Source organism: Geotrypetes seraphini, chromosome 4, assembly GCF_902459505.1.
Source record: "Geotrypetes seraphini chromosome 4, aGeoSer1.1, whole genome shotgun sequence".
Lineage (NCBI taxonomy): Eukaryota > Metazoa > Chordata > Amphibia > Gymnophiona > Dermophiidae > Geotrypetes > Geotrypetes seraphini.
Genome location: NC_047087.1, coordinates 59,148,836 through 59,170,691, shown reverse-complemented (window position 1 = coordinate 59,170,691; position 21,856 = coordinate 59,148,836). Strand labels below are relative to the sequence as shown.

At 43.1% G+C, this 21,856-nt stretch overlaps 1 protein-coding gene across 2 annotated transcripts in view; it reads left to right on the top strand.

Annotated features, from left to right (window-relative positions):
• RPGRIP1L (RPGRIP1 like) overlaps positions 1–21,856 on the top strand; it is a 326,668-nt gene that overhangs the window by 167,720 nt on the left and 137,092 nt on the right. For both annotated transcript variants that reach the window (XM_033943001.1, XM_033943003.1), the window contains one exon: positions 9,289–9,406. In XM_033943001.1, the coding sequence (XP_033798892.1) occupies positions 9,289–9,406 (118 nt within the window). The remainder of the gene's footprint in view (positions 1–9,288; positions 9,407–21,856) is intronic.

The following is a 21,856-nucleotide window of genomic DNA, read 5'->3' as shown; positions in this document are numbered from 1 at the left end:
ATCCAAGGGCATTATAACATTCTCCTCGTTGTTTTCCATTCCCGCTAATTTCTAACATTCTGTTTGCTTTCTTAGCTGCCATCACACACTGAGCTGAAGGTTTCAACATATTTTCAATGATGACACTTACATCCTTTTCCTAGTCGATGACTCCTAGCATGTAACCCTGTATCACTTAGCCTATAGTCCTTCAAAGATTTCATCAAAACCAGACAGAGACACTCAGAGAAGACAAATAATTAGTGATCTGTGGTAATGAAGCTGACTCAAACATATCCCATTTCACAGTGCCAACAAACACAGCTACTTCCAGTGTATCAAAATAAAGTATAAACAGTTTTTATCCTATAAGATAGAAGAATTAGCTGTCAGTTCATGTGATGCAGTTGGTTACACTTTTTCAAGCTGCATTTACTGCACCATTGATCTTCTGTGTATACAGTTTATATGTGATAACTATCAGCACATTATTATAAGGTGCAATCCCTTTTGCATTAGCTGTTACTACTACTATTACTACGAGGTGTATGCAGCGCAGTACATTTAACATGTAAAAGACGGTCCCTGCTCAGAAAAGCTTGTAATCTAATTAGGACAGACAGGACAAATAGAAACATGATAGCAGATGAAGGCCAAATGCCCCATCCAGTCTGCCCATTATCTCTTCCTCTCCCTATGAGATCCCATGTTTCAATCCCTTGCTTTCTTGAATTCAGACACAATCTGTCTCCACCACTTCTCCCTGGAGACTATTCTATGCATTTACCACCCTTTCTGTAAAAAAAAAATATTTTCTTAGATTACTCCTGAGCCTATCACCTCTTAACTTCATCCTATGCCCTCTAATTTCAGAGCTTCAAATAAATGAGACTCAACTCATGCGCATTTACACTACATAGGTATTTAAATGTCTCTATCGTCTCTCTCCCGCCTTTCCTCCAAAGTATACATATTGAGATCTTTAAGTCTGTCCCCATACACACCTTATGAAAAAGACTATTCCCCTTTATTTGTAGCCTTCCTCTGAACCTACTCCATCCTTTTTTTATCTTTTTAAAGATGCAGTCTCCAGAATTGCACACAATATTCTAAATGAGGTTTCACCAGTCTTATACAGGGGCATCAATACCTCCTTTTTCCTACTGGCCATATCTCTCCCTATGCACCCTATCATCTTTCTAGCTTTCGCCATCACCTGCTCAACCTGTTTGTCCACCTTTAGATCATCACATACAGTCACACCCAACTCCTGCTCTTCTGTCGTGCACATTAGTTCTTCACCCCCTAAACTGTACCGTTCCCACGGGTTTTTGCAATCCAAATGCATGACCTTGCATTTCTTAGCATTAAATTTTAGCTGCAAAATTTTAGACTATTCTTCAAGCTTCACTAGGTCTTTCTTCATGTTATTCACACCATCCAGAATGTCTACTCTATTGCAGAGTTTGGTATCATCTGCAAAGAGGGGTTGAGGAGTTTTTTTCAGAGAGAATGCTAGATGGACATAGGTATCTTAAGATGAGTGGGAGTTAGGAGTTGAAAGTAGCTTCAAGTAGTGGGCTTATTCCTGGGCAAATTTATACTAGTTCTTAACTCTCAGTATAGTTTGGAATTCCTTTGCTTTCAGGCGGATTTCTTGGGTCACCAAGCCACACAGTGGTATAAATTGTTGTATGGGTATTTGAATAAAAAACAAAAAACTGTTCTTAGGGATATTTGGAGCATTGAGATTGGACATCAAATTTCTGCCTCTCAATGGCCACGTTTTTGGTCTTGGAGAATAAAGGATCAGCATCTATGAGGCAGACCTGGTTCTTTTTGTTGCATAGAGCTTTTTGGACCCCAGTTCGTTTACAGAAGTTGGATAGCTCTAGGTCCAATAGATGCTGGCATTGTGGTTTAGAAGCTGGGACATTAGATCATTTAATTTTTTTCTGTCCCTATATAAATGCCTTTTGGAAGTTAATTTGGTTCCAAATTAATTCATTGTTAGAAAATCATGTTGCCCTTTCATATGATACTATATTATTTGGTACATCTAAGAGATTCAAAAGTCCAATTTCTGCAAATAATAATAAACTTTTATTAATATTGACAGGGGTTGCCATTCAACAGATTTCTGGAAACTGGAAAGATTATACTAAACTTAATTACACCTTTTGGTGGAATTCAGTATGTCATATTTACAAAATGGAGAGGGTGCTTGCCCTGCAACAAGGAAATTATCATAAGTTTAAAAAGATTTGGTGGCCATTGATTACTTATTCTAATGATCAGACATCTTAAACACCTTGTTATTAGATAAGGTATAGGGGGGGTGGGATTGGGAAAGATAATACTTGTTAATTGTTTTAGTATTAATAAATGGGTGGGTGGGAAGGGATTCTTTTATATTTATATATTTTAAGGATTGTCAAGTGATTTGTTTAAAAATTTTTCTGATTGAATATTATATACTTGTTGTAAGACTTGAAAATGAATAAAGATTTAAAAAAAAAAAAAAGTGGGCTTATTTCAACTCCTAACTCCCACTCACCATACGATACTTATGTCCATTCTTTTTTTTTTTTTTTGTAATTCTTTATTCATTTTTGTATGTTACAACAAGTGTATCAAATTAACTCATATAAAACTTAAAGATACACACTTGATTAACTCACATATTAGCATCAAATTTAACATTTCATTAGAAAATTAGTATTCTATAATGTTAAAATATTATGTAAGAAATCTAAATTTATATCATTCTTATTGAATATAATAATCCCCCATCCCTCCCTCCCTCCCAATACAATAATACATAAAATCATCTTTATCCCAGGACAAGCAGGCAGCTATTCTTGACTGATGGGTGACGGCACCGACGGAGCCCCGGTACGGACACTTTTAGAGTGATTGCACTCTAAGAACTTGGAAAGTTCTGGATACCGCACCGCGCATGCGCGAGTGCCTTCCCGCCCGACCCCGGCGCGCGGTCCCTCAGTTTTCTAGTTTCCGCGGAGCTAAGAAGACGCGTTCACTTCAACGGCCGTTGAAGAGATTTTTTCACGCCTTCCCGCTCGCGTAAACCCCCCTTTTACAATAAAGTTTTCTTTATTTCTTTATTTCTTTTCTCTTTAAAAAAAAAAAAAAAAATAATAATAATAATTTTTTCTCCTCTTTTTCGATTCGGCCCGGCGGGGCCTGTTGCCACGATCGAAGCCTCGGCTTTCGATTTGGCAGAGGCTGTTTTCCCGTTCATGCCCCCTCAGCCCGGTTTTAAAAAGTGCCAGCGGTGCGCTAGACCAATTTCGCTGACAGACCCCCATAACTGGTGTCTGCAGTGTCTTGGTCCTGACCATCGAGCATCTACTTGCTCCCGCTGTGCAACTTTAAAAAAGAGGACCCTCAAAAACCGCCAAATCCAGCAGCGGATCCTTTTCGGTGCCGAGATGTCCGACTCCGCAACTCCGGCACCGACATCTGTTCCATCCCAGTCGGCTCCGACTTCGTCGACACCGCGTGATTCGACGCCGGTATCGCATCCCACAGGTAAGCCGGCTAAGAAGCCTTCCCCGTTGGAGCGTCCTCCGGTCTCTACAGCAGTGAGCCCAATCCTGCCGACCTCGAGGCGCCCACGGAAGCGCTCCGCTCCGATCGAAGTTAGTCCCTCGACATCGGGCTCTTCGTCGGAGTGTCGAGCGGCACCCAAGGCACCGCAGAAGAAAAAAGCGGTGCCGGTGCCATCCTTGGACGAGCGCATCGCCGCCGTTCTGCAGGTGCAGCTTAAGGATCAACTTCAAAAGCTGTTTCCTGCTCTCTTGACCCCGAACCTTCCAGTTCCAGTTCGGTCGGAGCCTCCGGTACCGATAGAGGAACGCCCTCTCTTATCGGCATCCACTTTATCGGTACCGGCACTTACCACATCGTCATCGATGCCGGTTCTAGCTCCTGAACCTAGGTCTCAGCACCAGGCGGTACAGACCTCGGTACCGATACATCAGGTTGCATCGCCTGATACCGTTTCTATGAGATCGGGCAAATCTACACATAAAACCCGACACGTAGACCCCTCCACACCTGAGTCTCGACACCATGGCTCTCAGGTTAGAGACCCTGATTTGTGGGGAGATTCAGAAGAGCCCTTCCTATCTGAAGGAGAATGCTCTTCCGATGAGGAGGAACACCTGGTAACAGACCCTCCTTCTAAACAGGATTCCACCTCTTTTACCTCCTTTTTGAAGGAGATGTGTGAATCCCTGTCAATTCCCTTGGAGGCTGAATCCAAGAAGTCCAAAGCATTCCTTGATGCTCTGGATTTTGACCAGCCTCCAAGGGAATTCCTTAAACTTCCTCTCCATGATATTTTACGAGAGACGTTTTATAAAAACCTTGAAACTCCCCTGACTGTACCAGGAGCTCCTCGTAAGCTGGACTCTCTATACAGGGTAATCCCCATTCCTGGGTTTGACAAGCCCCAGCTCCCACATGAATCTCTTTTGGTAGAGTCTACATTAAAGAAATCAGCGGGGGCTAATGTGTATGCTTCAGTCCCTCCTGGCAGAGAAGGGAAATCTATGGACAAATTTGGCAAACGGCTTTATCAAAATGCCATGTTGGCCAATAGATCAGGAAACTATGCTTTTCATTTTTCTTTTTATTTAAAGCATTTGGTCCAGCAGTTGTCTTCATTTGAACAATTCCTTCCTGATCGTAAAAAACCTTCTTTTCATTCCTGTGCTTCCTCTCTCCTTCAGTTGAGGAAATTTCTTGTCAGATCAATTTATGACACCTTCGAATTGACTTCTAGAGCCACGGCTATGTCAGTGGCTATGCGCAGGTTGGCATGGCTCAGGGTCTCAGAGCTAGAGGTGAACCACCAAGACCGTCTAGCAAATGCTCCTTGTCTGGGGGATGAGCTGTTTGGAGAATCCATGGATTCAACAACACAAAAACTGTCTGCTCATGAAACCAGATGGGATACTCTTTTAAAGAACAAAAAGAAGACTCCCCCTGCTAGACCGTTTCGCCAACAATCGGCATACCAACGCCGATATGCTGCTCGGCCTTTACCTCAGCATTCCCAACAACCTAGGCGTCAGCGACAACAACAACAACGTCAACCACCTAGGCAAAATCAGCAACAACAGGTGAAACCTCCTCCACCTCAAAAGTCTACTCAACCCTTTTGACGTGTTTCTCCAGAACATTGCCATTATGCCTCCATCAGTTCAACTTCCCCTACCCATTGGAGGCCGTCTCACTTATTATCTCAGCCGTTGGGAGAACATAACATCCGATCAATGGGTTCTCAACATCATCCGCCACGGCTACTCTCTCAACTTCCAAACACTTCCATCTCAAAGTCTGCCAAGAGAGTCTGCTTTGAACACTCCCCAGGCTTCTCTCCTTATTCAAGAGGTTCAATCTCTTCTTCTTCTAAACGCTATCGAAGAGGTTCCTCTGGACCAGAAGGGGCAGGGGTTTTACTCCCGTTATTTTCTGGTTCCAAAGAAGACAGGAGATCTCAGACCCATCTTAGATCTTCGAGATCTCAACAAATGTTTGGTCAAGGAAAAATTCAAGATGCTCTCTCTGGCCACTCTTTACCCTCTTCTCAATCAAGACGACTGGCTATGTTCCCTCGACCTCAAAGAGGCATACACTCATATTCCAATCCATCTAGCCTCCAGGCAATACCTCCGCTTCATGATCAACAACTGTCATTACCAGTACAAAGTTCTCCCCTTCGGTCTTGCCTCATCTCCACGAGTATTCACCAAGTGTCTAATTGTGGTAGCTGCTTACCTACGCTCCCATCACCTTCAGGTGTTTCCTTACCTGGACGATTGGTTGATAAAGGCCAATTCATCTCAAACAGTTCTCCTGGCCACCAATCAAACCATCTTGTTCTTACAGCTTCTGGGGTTCGAGATCAATTTTCCCAAATCTCATCTCCTCCCCACTCAACGACTTCAATTCATTGGAGCGGTGCTGGACACAGTCCTCATGAGAGCATTCCTACCGTCCAACCGTCTTCAAACTCTCCAATCTCTGTGTCAGCAGGTACTTCCACAACGTTCCATCTCTGCCAAACAAATGATGATACTCTTGGGTCACATGGCATCCACAGTCCATGTCACCCCCCTCGCACGTCTTCACCTGCGCATTCCTCAGTGGACCCTTGCTACCCAGTGGTCACAAGCGACGGATCCTTGCTCACGGCACATATCTGTGACATCATCTCTTCGTCAGTCTCTACAATGGTGGTTGATATCCTCAAATCTCTCCAGAGGTCTTCTATTCCATCTACCTCCTCATCAACTGATCATCACCACAGATGCCTCCCCTTATGCCTGGGGAGCTCATTTGAACGAATTCCAAACTCAAGGTCTTTGGACAGTGCAGGAAATGAGACATCACATCAATTTCCTAGAACTCAGAGCGATGTTTTATGCCCTCAAGGCTTTCCAACATCTTCTCTATCCTCAGGTCCTTCTGTTGTGCACAGACAATCAAGTGGCCATGTACTACATCAACAAACAGGGTGGGACAGGCTCTCGCCTCTTGTGCCAGGAAGCCCAGAAGATTTGGACTTGGGCCACAGATCACCATCTCTTTCTGAAAGCGATTTACATTCAGGGAGAGCAGAATTACTTAGCGGACAAGCTGAGCAGAATTCTCCAACCTCACGAGTGGACACTCGATCCCTTAACTCTACAGTCCATCTTTGCTCAGTGGGGCACTCCTCAGATCGACCTTTTCGCAGCTCCTCAAAATTACCAGCTGCCTCTCTTCTGCTCCAGACTATACACTCCTCACCGTCTGGCAGCGGATGCATTTCTCCTCGATTGGTCCAATCTGTTCCTGTATGCCTTTCCTCCTCTGCCTCTCATGTTACGAACATTGTTCAAGCTCAAGAGGGAAGGAGCCACCATGATTCTGATTGCCCCACGGTGGCCCAGACAGCATTGGTTCTCCCTTCTACTTCAACTCAGTTCCAGGGAACCTTTTCTGCTTCCACTGTTTCCTTCTCTGCTTACGCAACAACAGGAGACTCTTCTACATCCCAACCTCCAGTCTCTGCACCTGACAGCTTGGTATCTCTCGGGCTGACTTCACAGGATTCTCTTCTGTCTCAGCCCGTTCGTTCTATTCTGGATGCTTCCAGGAAACCAGCCACTCTGCAATGTTACCATCAGAAGTGGACACGGTTTTCTTCCTGGTGTCTTCTTCATCATCATGATCCCACGTCCCTTGCAGTGGAGACCCTATTGGACTATCTACTTTCTTTGTCTAACTCTGGTCTCAAAACTACCTCCATCAGAGTCCATCTCAGTGCTATTGCTGCATTTCATGAGCCCATCCATGGAAAACTCCTTTCAGCTCATCCCCTGGTCTCTAGATTCATGCGAGGTCTTTTTAATGTAAAACCACCTCTTAAAGCACCTCCTGTGGTCTGGGATCTTAATGTGGTTCTCTCTGCTTTGATGAAGCCTCCTTTTGAACCCTTAGCTACTGCCGCTTTCAAGTTTCTCACTTGGAAGGTACTTTTCCTCATTGCTATCACCTCTGCCAGGAGGGTCAGTGAGCTCCATGCACTGGTTTCTGACCCACCTTTTACAGTCTTTCACCACGATAAGGTGGTTATGCGTACACATCCAAAGTTTCTCCCAAAGGTTGTCTCTGAATTCCATCTCAACCAATCTATTGTACTGCCTGTTTTCTTTCCAAGACCTCACTCTCACTCTGGTGAACAGGCTCTTCATACTTTGGACTGTAAGAGGGCTTTAGCTTACTATTTAGACCGTACTAAACCCCACAGATCTTCGCCCCAACTTTTCTTATCTTTTGATCCTAATAAGTTGGGACGCCCTGTTTCTAAACGTACGCTATCTAATTGGCTCGCAGCGTGCATTTCATTCTGCTATTCTCAATCCGGACTGGCACTGGAAGGTTCTGTCACGGCCCATAGAATTAGAGCTATGGCAGCATCTGTAGCTTTCCTCCGCTCCACGCCTATTGAGGAAATCTGCAAAGCTGCTACTTGGTCCTCAGTTCACACTTTTACATCACATTATTGTCTGGATACATTCTCCAGACGGGATGGTCACTTCGGCCAATCTGTTTTGCAAAATTTGTTTTCCTAATGGCCAACCTTCCCACCATCCCTCTTGTTTGTTAGCTTGGAGGTCACCCATCAGTCAAGAATAGCTGCCTGCTTGTCCTGGGATAAAGCACAGTTACTTACCGTAACAGGTGTTATCCAGGGACAGCAGGCAGATATTCTTGCGTCCCACCCACCTCCCCGGGTTGGCTTCTTAGCTGGCTTATACTAACTGAGGGACCGCGCGCCGGGGTCGGGCGGGAAGGCACTCGCGCATGCGCGGTGCGGTATCCAGAACTTTCCAAGTTCTTAGAGTGCAATCACTCTAAAAGTGTCCGTACCGGGGTTCCGTCGGTGCCGTCACCCATCAGTCAAGAATATCTGCCTGCTGTCCCTGGATAACACCTGTTACGGTAAGTAACTGTGCTTTATTGTGAATTCATTCAAATATTGATATATTATATAATAATCGGAAATAAAATCCCACCCCTTTTTCCCTCTAATCAAATATCTTATCATGGGAAAAGTTAATCATTCATTACAAAAATCTGTTAACGGTCCCCAGACTTTCTGAAATTTACTCACATAACCTTTTTGCGTTGCAATGGTGAGTTCCATTTTGTATATATGACATACAGAATTCCACCAGAAATTGTAATTTAACCTGTCATATTTTTTCCATTGTATGTTATTTGTTGTATTGCTGTTCCAGTTAAAATAAACAAAAGTTTGTTGTTACTTGACGAAATTTGACTTCTTGCTCTCATAGTTGTTCCAAATAAAATAGTATCATATGTCAAGGCTACCGGGTTTTCTAACATCCTATTAATTTGAGGCCAAATTGATTTCCAGAATGATAAAATAAATGGACAATAGAATGCTTATGTCCATTCTATCATTCTGCATGAAACTCCCCAACTCCTATCTGGCCCATTTGTCCTATCTGTCCTAATTAGATTGTAAGCTCTTCTGAAACGGGACCATCTATTACATGTTTAATGTACAGTACTGCGTATGCCTTTCAGTTCTGTTAAGCTAACAGAAAGCATATGTTAAACTACTAAGGCACCATGTTAACTGTTAACATACATTAATTGCTAATGCAGCCTAGTGAATAGGCCCCTTTGCATTATGAGTACACACAATATGATTATCATGAAAACTGCACAGCCCTTGGTAACATCAAACCAATATGTTCTCAGGCTGAAGTTGAAGAAGTAACACAGAAGATGGAGGGTATTCAGCAAGATTTTGAACGAAAACTGCAACAATATGCACAACTGCTTGATATCAGAACTGCAAGAATTCGACAGCTGGAAGGTACGTTGTCATATCCTGTAGAAGCTCACTTTTCCTTAGATAACTAGGTCAGAGGTTTCCAAACTTGTCCTTCAAACACTCACATTTTGAGGATATTCACAGTGAATATAAATGAGATAGATCTGCATTCACTGCTCCTATTTATATCATGTACTGTGAACATCCTGAAAACCTAATTGGCTGATGATCCTTCCAGAACAGGTTCCCGCCACGTGAGCTCATCCCCGTCACCGCGAGCTCAGTCCCCATCCCTACCCCGTCCCCGTGAGCTCAGTCCCCGTCCTCACCCTGCAAACTGTTAGATCCCATCCGCACAAGCCTCGAATAGTTATAATTTTATACCGAACTTATTTTATTAAAGTATAAAAAGAGACAATATTCTGTACAATTTTCATTTTATAAACACAAATAATACAGAGCAAGGATCAACAAAACCCCTGTCTCGCCTCCCTTTCACAAATATCCCCTCCACTATTGTGAAAACTGAACTAACCAAATTACTACAGAATGCTACATAGAAAAATCAAGCTAAACAGAATACTTCAGTCACACATGGAAGGAATAGTGATAGGGGAGAGCAACTAGAGCAACTGCACCCTGGTTAGCGAGAGAGCCCTAAGCCAGCTGGAAGCTAAAGAAGCACAGCCTGTGGTTCCAAGTTATGTCTAATACCAGCTCTAGCAGGATTTCAAATCTGAAATATTCTAATCACAAAATATAAAATAAATTTTTTTCTACCTTTTGTTGTCTGTTAATTTTATTCTTCAGATCACATTGGTTTTAGGCTTTGATTTTGGATTTCTTCTGTCTTCATCGTAGCAAAGCTGGCTCCTGAATGTAAAATAAGCCCAAGAAGAGCTGGGGAGGAGATGACAAGTCTGACACGGGCACAATTTTTTTACCACAGGAACAAGACTTTTCACCGCTTCCACGTGGTGGTGAAAGGTCTTGTACCCATTCCTGCGGGGCAGTGAAAGGTCTTGTCCCCATTACTGCGTAAACAAGTTGCAAATGTCCCCATTACTGCGGATTTATTGTGGTGACCGTGGTTTACCGCGGTAAACGGTCCCCGTGTCATTCTCTAGTTTGGGAACCTCCTAGTCATAAGTATTACAGATGTTTTGATCAATGGTGTAACCAAGGTAGGAGGCGCCTGGAGTGGTCCCCACTCCCCATGCCACACACTCGCCCTTTTCCCCCCAACGTACCTTTTTAAATTTTTACCAGCGCGAGCAGCTTCTCTTGCCTGCTGCTCACGCCAGCATTAGTTTTCCCTCTGACGTCATTTCCTGCCCTCGCGACCAGAAAGTGATTTCAGAGGGGAGCTAGGCCGACACAAGTAACAAGCCAGAGAAGTTGCTCACACTGGTGAAGATTTAATGAGGTGCAGGTGGCAAGGGAGAGCATGAGCATGGCATGGGGAGACGGAGAGGTGCCAGAGTCCCCACCAAGATGGCGCCTAGGACAGGCCGCCTCCCCCTTCCCCTTACTACACCACTGGTTTTGATGTTTAATTCATAGATTTCAGAGATTTGAAAATATAATATAGTGATCAACTCTGCAGTTATCCAAGTAAAGATAACCAGAACATATTAACAATCAATTACTTTAAATCAGACTGATTCCAGAACTAGAATGTCCAAAAAAAATCTGTCTTGTTTTGCTTGTGATTGCATCAGAAACAGCTAAATAATGTCTTTGAGATATCCTATAATTACATAACTGCATGGGCACATAAATAGTTAAGCGCACAGCATCACCATAGGTGCCCCGTGTATAAGGCTTTTGGAGGCTAAATCTTTCCAAAACCTAGGCTAACAGACAGGAGCAGGAATTAGATCATTCAGCAGTGATAATTTAGGCTGAGAACAGGATAGGAACTATGATGATGTCCTTCAGATAAATTGTCAATTAAAATATCTAAAGATTTGTATTCTTCATCATAAAACATTCTGGAACTTTATAGAAAACATCTTACTTAATACACCTAGGTAACTTGTCAAAGTGAGGTCAGTGCCTAAAGAGGAACAAAAATCTTGCAGATATTTTTTATCCTGATAGCGGTGTTTCAGCATCAATGTTTTTTTGTGCATTTAGTAAGTATACCTTCAATAATATGAGATGGATCAAAGGAACATGGTTCTTAAAGGCTAGTTACAGATTCATTGATTTATATCAATATTTTGTTTGATCCTATCTCAAAATATTCAAGTGAACTAATATAGCAACTGTTATATTTGCTGATAAAATGAGTAATTGTATCTTCTGTTTAAATGGCTAATCTTTCTTCCCAGCTCCCTAGAAATCATAAGGGCCAATCAAAAGCTATATGGATACAAAAGAGAGGGATCAAAGGCATTCCAGGAATGGACATATTCATTCACTCTCCGCTTGCCTTTATCCATTTAAACAGAACCATATGCACACTGAGGTAAAAACCCTATATGAAGGGCTTGCACCAGTCAAAGAGATCAAATACTATCCCTGGAAATACTCCTCCCCCCTGGTTTACTGAACTAAGAAAAGAAGAAAGGAAATGGTACAAATTCAGACTTAACAGTGACAGGTCCAAATGTAAAGAAGTGCATGAAGAATATAAAAAAGCCACCCTAGAGGTTAAAAAGATATATTACTCCCAATAACTATTAAAGACCCCAAATAGATTTAAAAAACCTTTTTAAACTAACTTAAAAAATACAACATTGCAAGGAGACAGTCAATGCTTTAACACCGAACTTGATAGCTAAACGTTCTCAGACTACTTCGCTGATAAAGTTGATAATATACAGTCTCACCTCGACTCCGCCACACTACAGATGTCATCCCCCCATGACTTAGACAAGATAATTAATACTACAATTAGGAACCTATCTCGCAGGAAGGGGAGAAATATATAGAAGCTGATTAAAAAAAGGATGAATTACTTAACAAATATTTCTGTTCTGTGTTCCCAGCTGTGAAGCGCTGGGAGCAGGGCCGCAGAAGAAAAACATGAATAGGGATGGAGGAGTGGTAGGCCTTGATCATTTGTGAGGAGCTAGCTAAAATAAAGTGTGGAGCTGTTGCTGTTATCAGTGATGGAGGAATTACGGAGTGGTATTGATGAAATGAAGAAATATCTCCTGATATTACTTGATGTATCGGGTGCTTTCGACACAGTGAATTTGGATATTCTATTGTTGAAATTGAAGAAATTGGGAATGCTAGATGAGGTGTTGCAATGGTTTGCTTTCTATTTAAAGGGTAGATCTCTGAGAGTTGGAAATGGGGTAAATGTTTCAAGTGCGGTTAAGGTTAAGAGGGGAGTTCCTCAAGGCTCGGCACTATCAGCAATCCTGTTTAACATATACATGTTTGCTTTGGGGGCAATGTTTCAAGAGTTGGGGGTACAGTAACATCTTTATGCTGATGATATTTTATTTTTTTCCCCAATATGTTTCAAGTTTCAAGTTTATTAAAAATTTGATTAATCGCTTAATCCACATTCTAAGCGATGTACATGTTACTAAAATTACAATAAAAGGGGAATAATACACTGAATAAAACTGAACATATTATTGACAAAAAAAAAAAAAATACTATTAACAAAAACGAATAAAAAAAAAACAAAACAAAACATGATACATGAGGAAAAGCGTGGGTAAAAGTTACAATATTTTTGAGAACAAGTAGGGAAAATACATAAGGAAAGGAAAAGGCTGAATATTTCAGTAAAAGATTAGAGGTAAAAGAATTATTATTAATTTGAGTAGAAATGATTAAGTAGAAAAGGCATCTTTAAAGAGAAAACTCTTCAGCTTACCTTTGAATTTTTCTATGTTTGTTTCTTCCCTTAGATAGATAGGGAGAGAATTCCAGATTTGGGGTGCTGAAACAGAAAAGATAACTTGTCGTCGAGTATTTATGAATTTAAGAGAGGGGACCGTTAGCAGATGTTGTTCTGTAGATCTTAATATTCGATTAGTAGTATATGGAATCAAATATTTATGAATGAATGCTGGAGTTTTGAAAAGAAAAGTTTTATATGTAAGCAGGCATATTTTATAAGTTACACGATGTGTGACTGGTAGCCAATGTGATGTTCAAAGTGCTGAAAGATGTTTACAAGTATATATGGAGAGAATTGTGAAGTGGATGGATGATCATGATTTGAAATTAAATGTGAATAAGACAGAGGTGATGATGGGACAATTTTGAGATAGATAGGGTTTTTGTGATGGGAGAGTGATTGGAGGTTAAAAAAAAGAGATGACAGTCCTAGGAGTGTGTTTGGATAGATATTTGACTATGGAGAAACAAATATTGAAAACAATACAGATGGGATATATGCAGTTAAAGATGTATAGATTGAAGCCTATGCTGCCAAATTATGATTTTCGAAGTGTGGTGCAGACATTGATCTTGAGCAAAGGAGATTATTGTAACTCACTATACTTGGGAACTGCAAAAGTGAAAATGAGGGTATTATAGATGTAGATTAACTCTGCAGCTAGATTGATCACAGGTACTTCTAGAATGACACGTATAATAGAGAATGACACGGGGAAAAAATCTGTCCCCGTCACTGCACCGTCCCCGGCCCACCATCCTCTGCACCGCCCCTTCACCGCCGTTCCCTTCACCGCCCCGTCACCGTCACCGCCATCCCTTTCACCGCCCCGTCACCGCCACTACCATCCCATTCACCGCCCCGTCACTGTCCCCGTCTAACACCCATCTTCTTCCCTCCGCTCCCCCATAGTCTGGCATCTGTCCTCTTCCCTTCCAGCGTCTTCTCCCCACTCTGCCTTCCACATTTCCTTTCAGGGTCTGTTCCTCTCTCAATGTCTGTTCTATTCCTTTCCACCACCACCCTTCCCTCCCTCCTTTACCATCTGTTCCTTTCTACCACCCTTCTTTCATATCTTCTATCAGTCCCCCCACCATCACTAGCAGTCTCTCTTCTCCCTTACCATGAGCAAATAGAACTTCTGGAAATTGTATTGCTGAGGCATTATTTTTCTAGTACGCCTTTTTTTCCAGATGGATAATGACATCAATTTTATAATTTTTACTGTCTACTCTGATAGCATTCACAATTTGGTTTGTGTTTTGTACCTGAGGATTCCATGAGGCATTTAACCTTTTCCTGTCTCTTCTGTGATTTCAAGTTGATTCCTTCAATAATGGAGTCTCAAGGCAGTAGCAGTTTTCTATTTTGGGCTCTTTTGACATTGTTTAAGGGATTTCTTGTACATTTGGTGCTGGTCTTCTTTGATGAGGTCACTTCAGAATCTATTTCCAAGGAAAAGAAACTTTTTCCCTTTCACCCCCTCCTTCCTTGTGTGAGCCGGAACACGCGGTCTCCGCAAGCAAGTAATTTTATATCATTTTCATTCTATTCATTCATAGAAATTAAAGTCTAGATAATGACAGTCACATAACAAAACATGATTTTACAAAAATAATTCCCTGCACAGTCAAGCCTGCAAGGATTACTAGATGTCTTTCAGCAGCTCCCCTCCCTCCCTCTCCCTTACCTTTGTGGCCAAGTCAAAATGATCTACCAACAATAAAATTTTAAAAACACAAAGCACGCTGTACGCAGAGAAAATGTTAATTATCATTTATTCATTTATATTCCGCGGGTTTTCAAAGAGGTCAAGGCAGATGACTTTATGCAATGTCACCTCAGTAACAACTATACAAAAATAGACAAATATTCCCCCTCCCTTTTTACTAAACTGCGATAGTGGTTTTTAGCGCAGGGAGCTGCGCTGAATGCCCCACACTGCTCTCGACACTCATAGGCTCCCTGCGCTAAAAACCGCTATTGCGTTTTAGTAAAAGGGGGCCATAGTGCAAAATATAGACAGCAGATATAAATTCTCAAAACAGACACATTTTGATCACTAAGTTGAAAATAAAATCATTTTTCCTACCTTTTTGTCTGGTGATTTCATGAGTCTCTGGTCCTTCTTCTGGTCTTTCTTCTTTCTTCTCCTGCCCCCCCCCCCTCTATCTTTCTCTCTCCCCCTGGCTCCCCTCTTTATTTCTGCCTTTCTTTCTCTCTCCCTCTGGCCCCCCTCTTTATTTCTGCCTTTCTTTCTCTCTCCCCCTGGCCTCCCTCTTTATTTCTCTCTCCCCCTGGCCCTCCTCTTTCTTTCTGCCTTTCTTTCTCTCCCCCTGACCCCTCTTTATTTCTGCCTTTCTTTCTCTCTCCCCCTGACCCCTCTTTATTTCTGCCTTTCTTTCTCTCTCCCCCTGGCCCCCCCTTTATTTTTTCCTTCCTTTCTCTCTCCCCCTAGCCCCCACAAAGCCATCGTGCCAATTTCTCCACTTCCACGATTCTTTCCCTACCCTCACCCCCAAGCCAGCAGCCGATTTCTCCCTGCTCCTTCCCCGATGTCCTGATGTCCTGAACTTCATCGGGCAGCAGCAGCATTCACAATTCACTGCTGTTGCCCGCTTCAGGCCTTCCTCTCTGTCGGGTCCTGTCTTCATGAAAACAGGAAGTAGGCAGGACCCGGCAGAGAACAAGGCCTGAAGCCGGCAACAGCAGCGAATTGTAAACGCTGCTGCTGTCCGAAGAAGGTAATGGAGCACGAGGCAGACCGCTTTTCCCCCCTCCCAGCTGAACCCCCGCTGACCCTCCTATCTCCCCCCCCTCCGTGAACCTTTCCGACCCTCCAAGCGAGAGCAGTAGACCTCCTTCGCGGCTTTCTCCTCCCTCTGCCGCATCACTGATGACGTCATCAGTGATGCGGCAGAGGGAGGAGAAAACTGACGCTACTGGAGGGAGGTTTTCTGCTTTCGCTGGGAGGGTCGGAAAGGTTCACTTGGGGGGGAGAGATAGGAGGGTCAGCGGGGGTTCGGCTGGGAGGGGGGAGAAGCGGTCTGCCTCGGTGCTCCAAGGCCTGGCGCCATTACCTTTTTCGCCCCTTCCCCCCCCCCCCCTTGGTACGCTACTGCTCTCCAGCTCTCCTTAGTTTGCCGGCTTTCTTTTTCGGCGACCGACACGCTTTCAAAGAGCCGCGCATGCGCGGCTGCTCAAAGTTCAATCTTCTGCTCTGCTGCAACTTCTTGTTTCCGGTTGGGTCAGAGCAGAAGATTGAATACTGAGTAGCCGCGCGTGCGCGGCTCTTTTGAAAGCGTTCCGGTCGCCGAAAAAGAAAGCCGGCAAACTAAGGTGAGGTGAAGAGAGGAAGCTGGTTAAACGATCGAGCCGGCGTGCAGGTGGGCGGGTGGGGGCTGCGGTGACCGCACGATCCTTTATGCCTCACTGCGGTGACAAGACCATTCACCGCTCCACGGGGCGATGATGGCCTTGTCCCCGTCCCCGCAGAGGCTGCTAATTTTCATTCCTCGTTTTTGGCGGGTTACCCGCGGCTAAACGCAGTAGCTGCGGGTAAACCGCCACCATGTCATTCTCTAACGTATAACACCAGTATTGAAGCAGTTGCACTGGTTACCAATACAACAAAGTGTCCAATTCAAAATTCTTTCCATAATTCATCAAACTTTGTACCAAGTCTCTCCTGTTGTTTTTCAAGAGTTCTTTAAAATTTATCAGCCTAAAAGAAGTCTGAGATCAAAAAACAGTATGAAATTATGTTTGGAAAGTAATATGTTAATCTCCCACATTAGGAATGGTGCGACTATGTTATCGATAGCGGGTGTAAAGCTGTGGAATTTTGTGCCAGGAATTTTGTGTTTGTGTGCTGCTAGAATGAATTTTAAGAAAATGTTAAAAACTCAACTGTTTGAGGAGACTTTTTTAAGTTGAAATTTTATATTCAAACTGGATTTGAAGATTTCTGATGTTTATCAACCATTTTTAAGAGTGTTATTTTTTAACAGCTGAGTCTCGAGACCGCCCATACTGTGTATGCGTGAGTATCTTCCCACCCAATGTTAACTTACAGGATCTTCAGTTCTTAGTTTTCCGCAGAACTAAGAAGTCATGTGTCATTAGAGTCTTTCCAGAAGCAGTGAAAGTGTTCAAAGGAGTAACAAAGGACAGCCTCACCACAGTAGAAGTGGACTTGGACCAGATTTACCGCCAGATCAACAAACTCAAAAGTGACAAATCTCCTGGACCAGAGGGAATTCATCCGAGAGTCTTGAAAGAGCTGAAAGTGGAAATTTGGAGAACTATTGCAAAAACTTTCCAACCTGTCAATCAAAACAGGACAGATACCAGATGACTGGAAGATAGCGAATGTCACGCCAATATTTAAAAAAGGATCGAGAGGAGTGCCAGGCAACTATAGCCCTGTGAGTTTCATGTAATTCCCTGGGAAGATGGTTGAGGCGCTGATCAAGGATAGCATAATCCGGCACTTAGACACACACGACCTGATGAGAGCCAGCCAACATGGATTCAGGAAAGGGAAGTCATGTTTGACGAACCCACTTTAATTTTTTGAGACAGTGAACAGACAAATTGATAATGGTGGATATTATATACTTGGATTTTCAGAAAGCTTTCGACAAGGTTCCACATGTAAGACTTCTCAGGAAACTGCAAGGCCATGGAATAGAAGGAGATATACTAAGATGGATAGGCAAATGGCTGGAGAACAGAAGGCAGAGAGTGGGCATAAATAGGAAGTTCTCAGACTGGGAGAATGTGACTAGCGGTGTACCCCAGGGCTCAGTACTTGGGCCCATCTTATTTAATATTTTCATCAATGACCTAGAGCACAGGTGTCAAAGTCCCTCCTCAAGGGCCGCAATCCAGTCTGGGTTTCAGGATTTCCCCAATGAATATGCATGAGATCTATTTGCATGCACTGCTTTCATTGTATGCTAATAGATCTCATGCATATTCATTGGGGAAATCCTGAAGCCCTGACTGGATTGTGGCCCTCGAGGAGGGACTTTGACACCCCTGACCTAGAGGATGGAACATCCAGTTAGATTATCAAGTTTGCAGATGACACAAAGCTATGCCGGGCAATCAAATCACAGAAGGACAACGAGGAACTTCAGAACGACTTGAGTCGATTGGAGAAATGGGCTGATAAATGGCAGATGAAGTTTAATGTGGAAAAATGCAAAGTGATGCACTTAGGCAGAAAGAATAAGGAACACAAGTATAGTATGTCAGGTGCAACTCTGGGAAAAACCGAACAGGAAAAGGACCTGGGTGTACTAATTGATAGGACCCTGAAACCATCGGCGCAATACGTGGCGGCGGCGAAGAATACAAATAGAATGCTAAGCATGATAAAGAAGGGAATCACGAGTAGATCGGAGAAAGTAATAATGCCGCTTTATAGAGCGATGGTCAGACCACACGTGGAATACTGCGTCCAACATTGGTCTCCATACCTAAAGAAGGATATAAAACTGCTGGAGAGGGTGCAGAGACGAGCAACAAAGCTAGTGAAAGGTATGGAGAACCTGGATTATGTGGAACGACTTAAGAGACTGGGGTTGTTCTCCCTTGGGAAGAGGAGACTGCGAGGGAATCTGATCGAGACTTTCAAAATACTGAAAGGAATCGACAAAATAGAACAGGAAAAACAGTTATTTACATGTCCAATGTGACACGGACAAGAGGGCATGGACTGAAGCCGAGGGGGGACAAGTCCAGGACAAATATCAGGAGGTTCTGTTTCACACAGCGAGTGGTGGACACCTGGAATGCTCTCCCAGAAGAGGTAATTGCGGAATCCACCGTAATAGGATTTAAGGATAAACTAGATGTTCATCTCCTTATGAGTGGCATAGAGTGATACAGGTAAGGGTAAACTAGATGCACATCTCCTTATGAGAAGCATAGAGTGATATGGGGACTAAAACCATGCCAGGGTATACCTGGCGGGGCCTCCGCGTGTGCGGATCGCAAGACTTGATGGACCTAGGATTTGATCTGGAGATGGCAATTCTTATGTTCTTATGTTCTAATTGTGCTATTTTTCTAACTTTTTGTGATTCATTTCTTCATTTCTTTTATTTTCATTTATAGTACTTTATTTCTCAGTTTGTTTGGTAGTTTTCCTTGAAATTTTTTATCTCTCATTTTTTGGGCCTTTGGGTCTCCTTCATGCCAGTTTTCCGGCTGAAGGCATCAAATCTTTTATGGTCACTAAATTACTCAACCCTCGGACCCTTGCATCGGCCGTTTTTCCTTTGATGTCCAAGTCTTCAAGCAGCTTCAAGAGGTGTTCTCTGTGCAACAGAGCCATATCAGCCACTGATCCATACAACCAGTGTCTTCAGTGCCTTGTTCCTAAGCACTGAGTTGTCTCTTGTCCTCGCTGCCAAAGCTACAAAAATGCTCTTTGAAGGCTCAACGTCTACAGCAGGAAAAACTTTTGGGACCTCAAGATCCATCAACGATGTCCACCGCATCTGATGTGAATAAAGTCGCAACGCTATCAACACCTGCATTGATGCATTGTTCAATGTCGGGTACTGGGCATCAACACCTCCTTTCTTCTGCTGGTTATGACTCCCTCTTTATAGCCTAGCATTCTCCTGGCTACAGCCACTGCCTTGTCATACTGCTTTGTCGCCTTCAGATCCTCAGACACAATCACTCCAAGGTCCCTTTCCCCGTATGTGCATATCAGCCTCTCGCCTCCCTCAGATTTCTACTCCCCAAATGCATCACTCTGCTCTTTTGCATTGAATTTTAGTTGCCAGACAGACCATTATTCTACATTTTTCAGATCCTTTTTCGTGTTTTCCACTTCCTCCCCATGTTTTCCACTTCCTCCGGGGTATCCACTCTGTTACCAATCTTGGTATCAAAAAAGCAAACCTTTCCTTCTAACCCTTTGGCAATATTACTCACAAACATATTGAACAGAATTGGCCCAAGCACCAATCCTTGAGGCATTCCACTACTCACCTTTCCTTCCTCTGAACAAATGCCATTAACTACCAACCTCTGACGTCTGTCCATCAACCAGTTTCTAATCCAGTCCACCACTTTGGGTCCTAACTTCATCTGATCAAGTTTGTTCAAGAGCCTCCTATGAAGAACCGTGTCACAGGCTTTGCTGAAATATAAGTAAATTATGTCTAATATACTTCCTTGATCTATTTCTCTGGTCATCAAGTCAAAGAATTCAATCAGATTTGTTTGGCACGATTTACTTCTAGTAAAGCCATGTTGTCTCGGATCTTGTAATTTCACTATCCTCACCTTCAATAACGCTTCCATTATTTTTCCAGTATCCAAACCATATCTGTGACCACTTTTGTGAAGAGGCATCACATCTGCTCTTCTCCAAATCCATGGAACCACTCCAGGGATTTATTGAACAATTTTTTAAGCAGAGCTGCCAGAACCTCTCTGAGCTTCCTCAATATCCTGGAATGGATCCCGCTGGTCCCATGGATTTGTCCACCTTAAATTTTTCAATTTGTTCATAAACACTTTTTTCCATGAACGGCACAGTATCCACTCCACTCTCACTTGTAATTTTGCCTAACAATCGTGGTCCTTTGCCAGGATTTTCCTCCTTGAACACAGAACAGAAGTATTTGTTTAGAACGTCTGCTTTTTCCTGATCACTTTCCACATAGTGGTTCATAGCATCTTTCAGTCTTACAATTCCATTTTTCATCTTCTTTCTTTCACTAATAAAGCTGAAAATTTTTTTATCTCCCTTTTTTGTATTTCTAGCCATTTGCTCTTCCGCCTGTACTTTCGCCATATGTATCTCTCGTGGCTTCTTTCATTTTCATCCAGTATTATTTTTGTGCTCCTCTTGAATATTTTTTATATTTCACAAACACTAACTCTTTTGCCTTTATTTTCTCCGCCACTAGTCTGGAGAACCATATGCAAGGAGGTTTCCGGCAGGAGGGACTGGACATCCCTCCTGCCAGTGGATATCTTGGGGGGATGGCGGCAGGAGGGATTGGGCACTCCTCCTGCCATGGACATTCTGGGGGGGGACCACTTTGGGGTTCTGGTAGGAGAGACTGGTCATCCCTTATGCTGGGGGATGTCTTGGGGGGGGTGTCCCTGCCATGGCCGCTAAACTGATTGTGGCAAGGATATTCCCTTGCTGCGATCAGCTCAGCAGCAATGCGATTCTCTAACCGGTGCCTGTGATAAGGGCGCCGATTAGAGAATCGTGGTGGTTAGGCGGGCTTAGGCATCTTTCCTGAGGACAGACGCGATTCTGGGGGAATATAGATACGATCATGCCACCCCACTTTTACAAGAATTGCATTGGTTGCCATTTGAGGCAAGAATCAAATTCAAGTCTGATTTTTATTTTTAAGATTTTATATGGATTAAGCCCAAGTTATTTGACAAATTTGATAGTGTATCAACTAACTAGGTACTTATGTTCTTCCTAAGAACTGTGGCTGGTAGAAAGAAAATGTGCTCTTAGGCAGAGCTGCAGAGTTCTGGGAGACATTATCAATTAAAATAAGAAGCCTATCTAATATTAGGTTGTATAGGAAGGTAATAAAAACATAGTTATTCCAGAAATATCT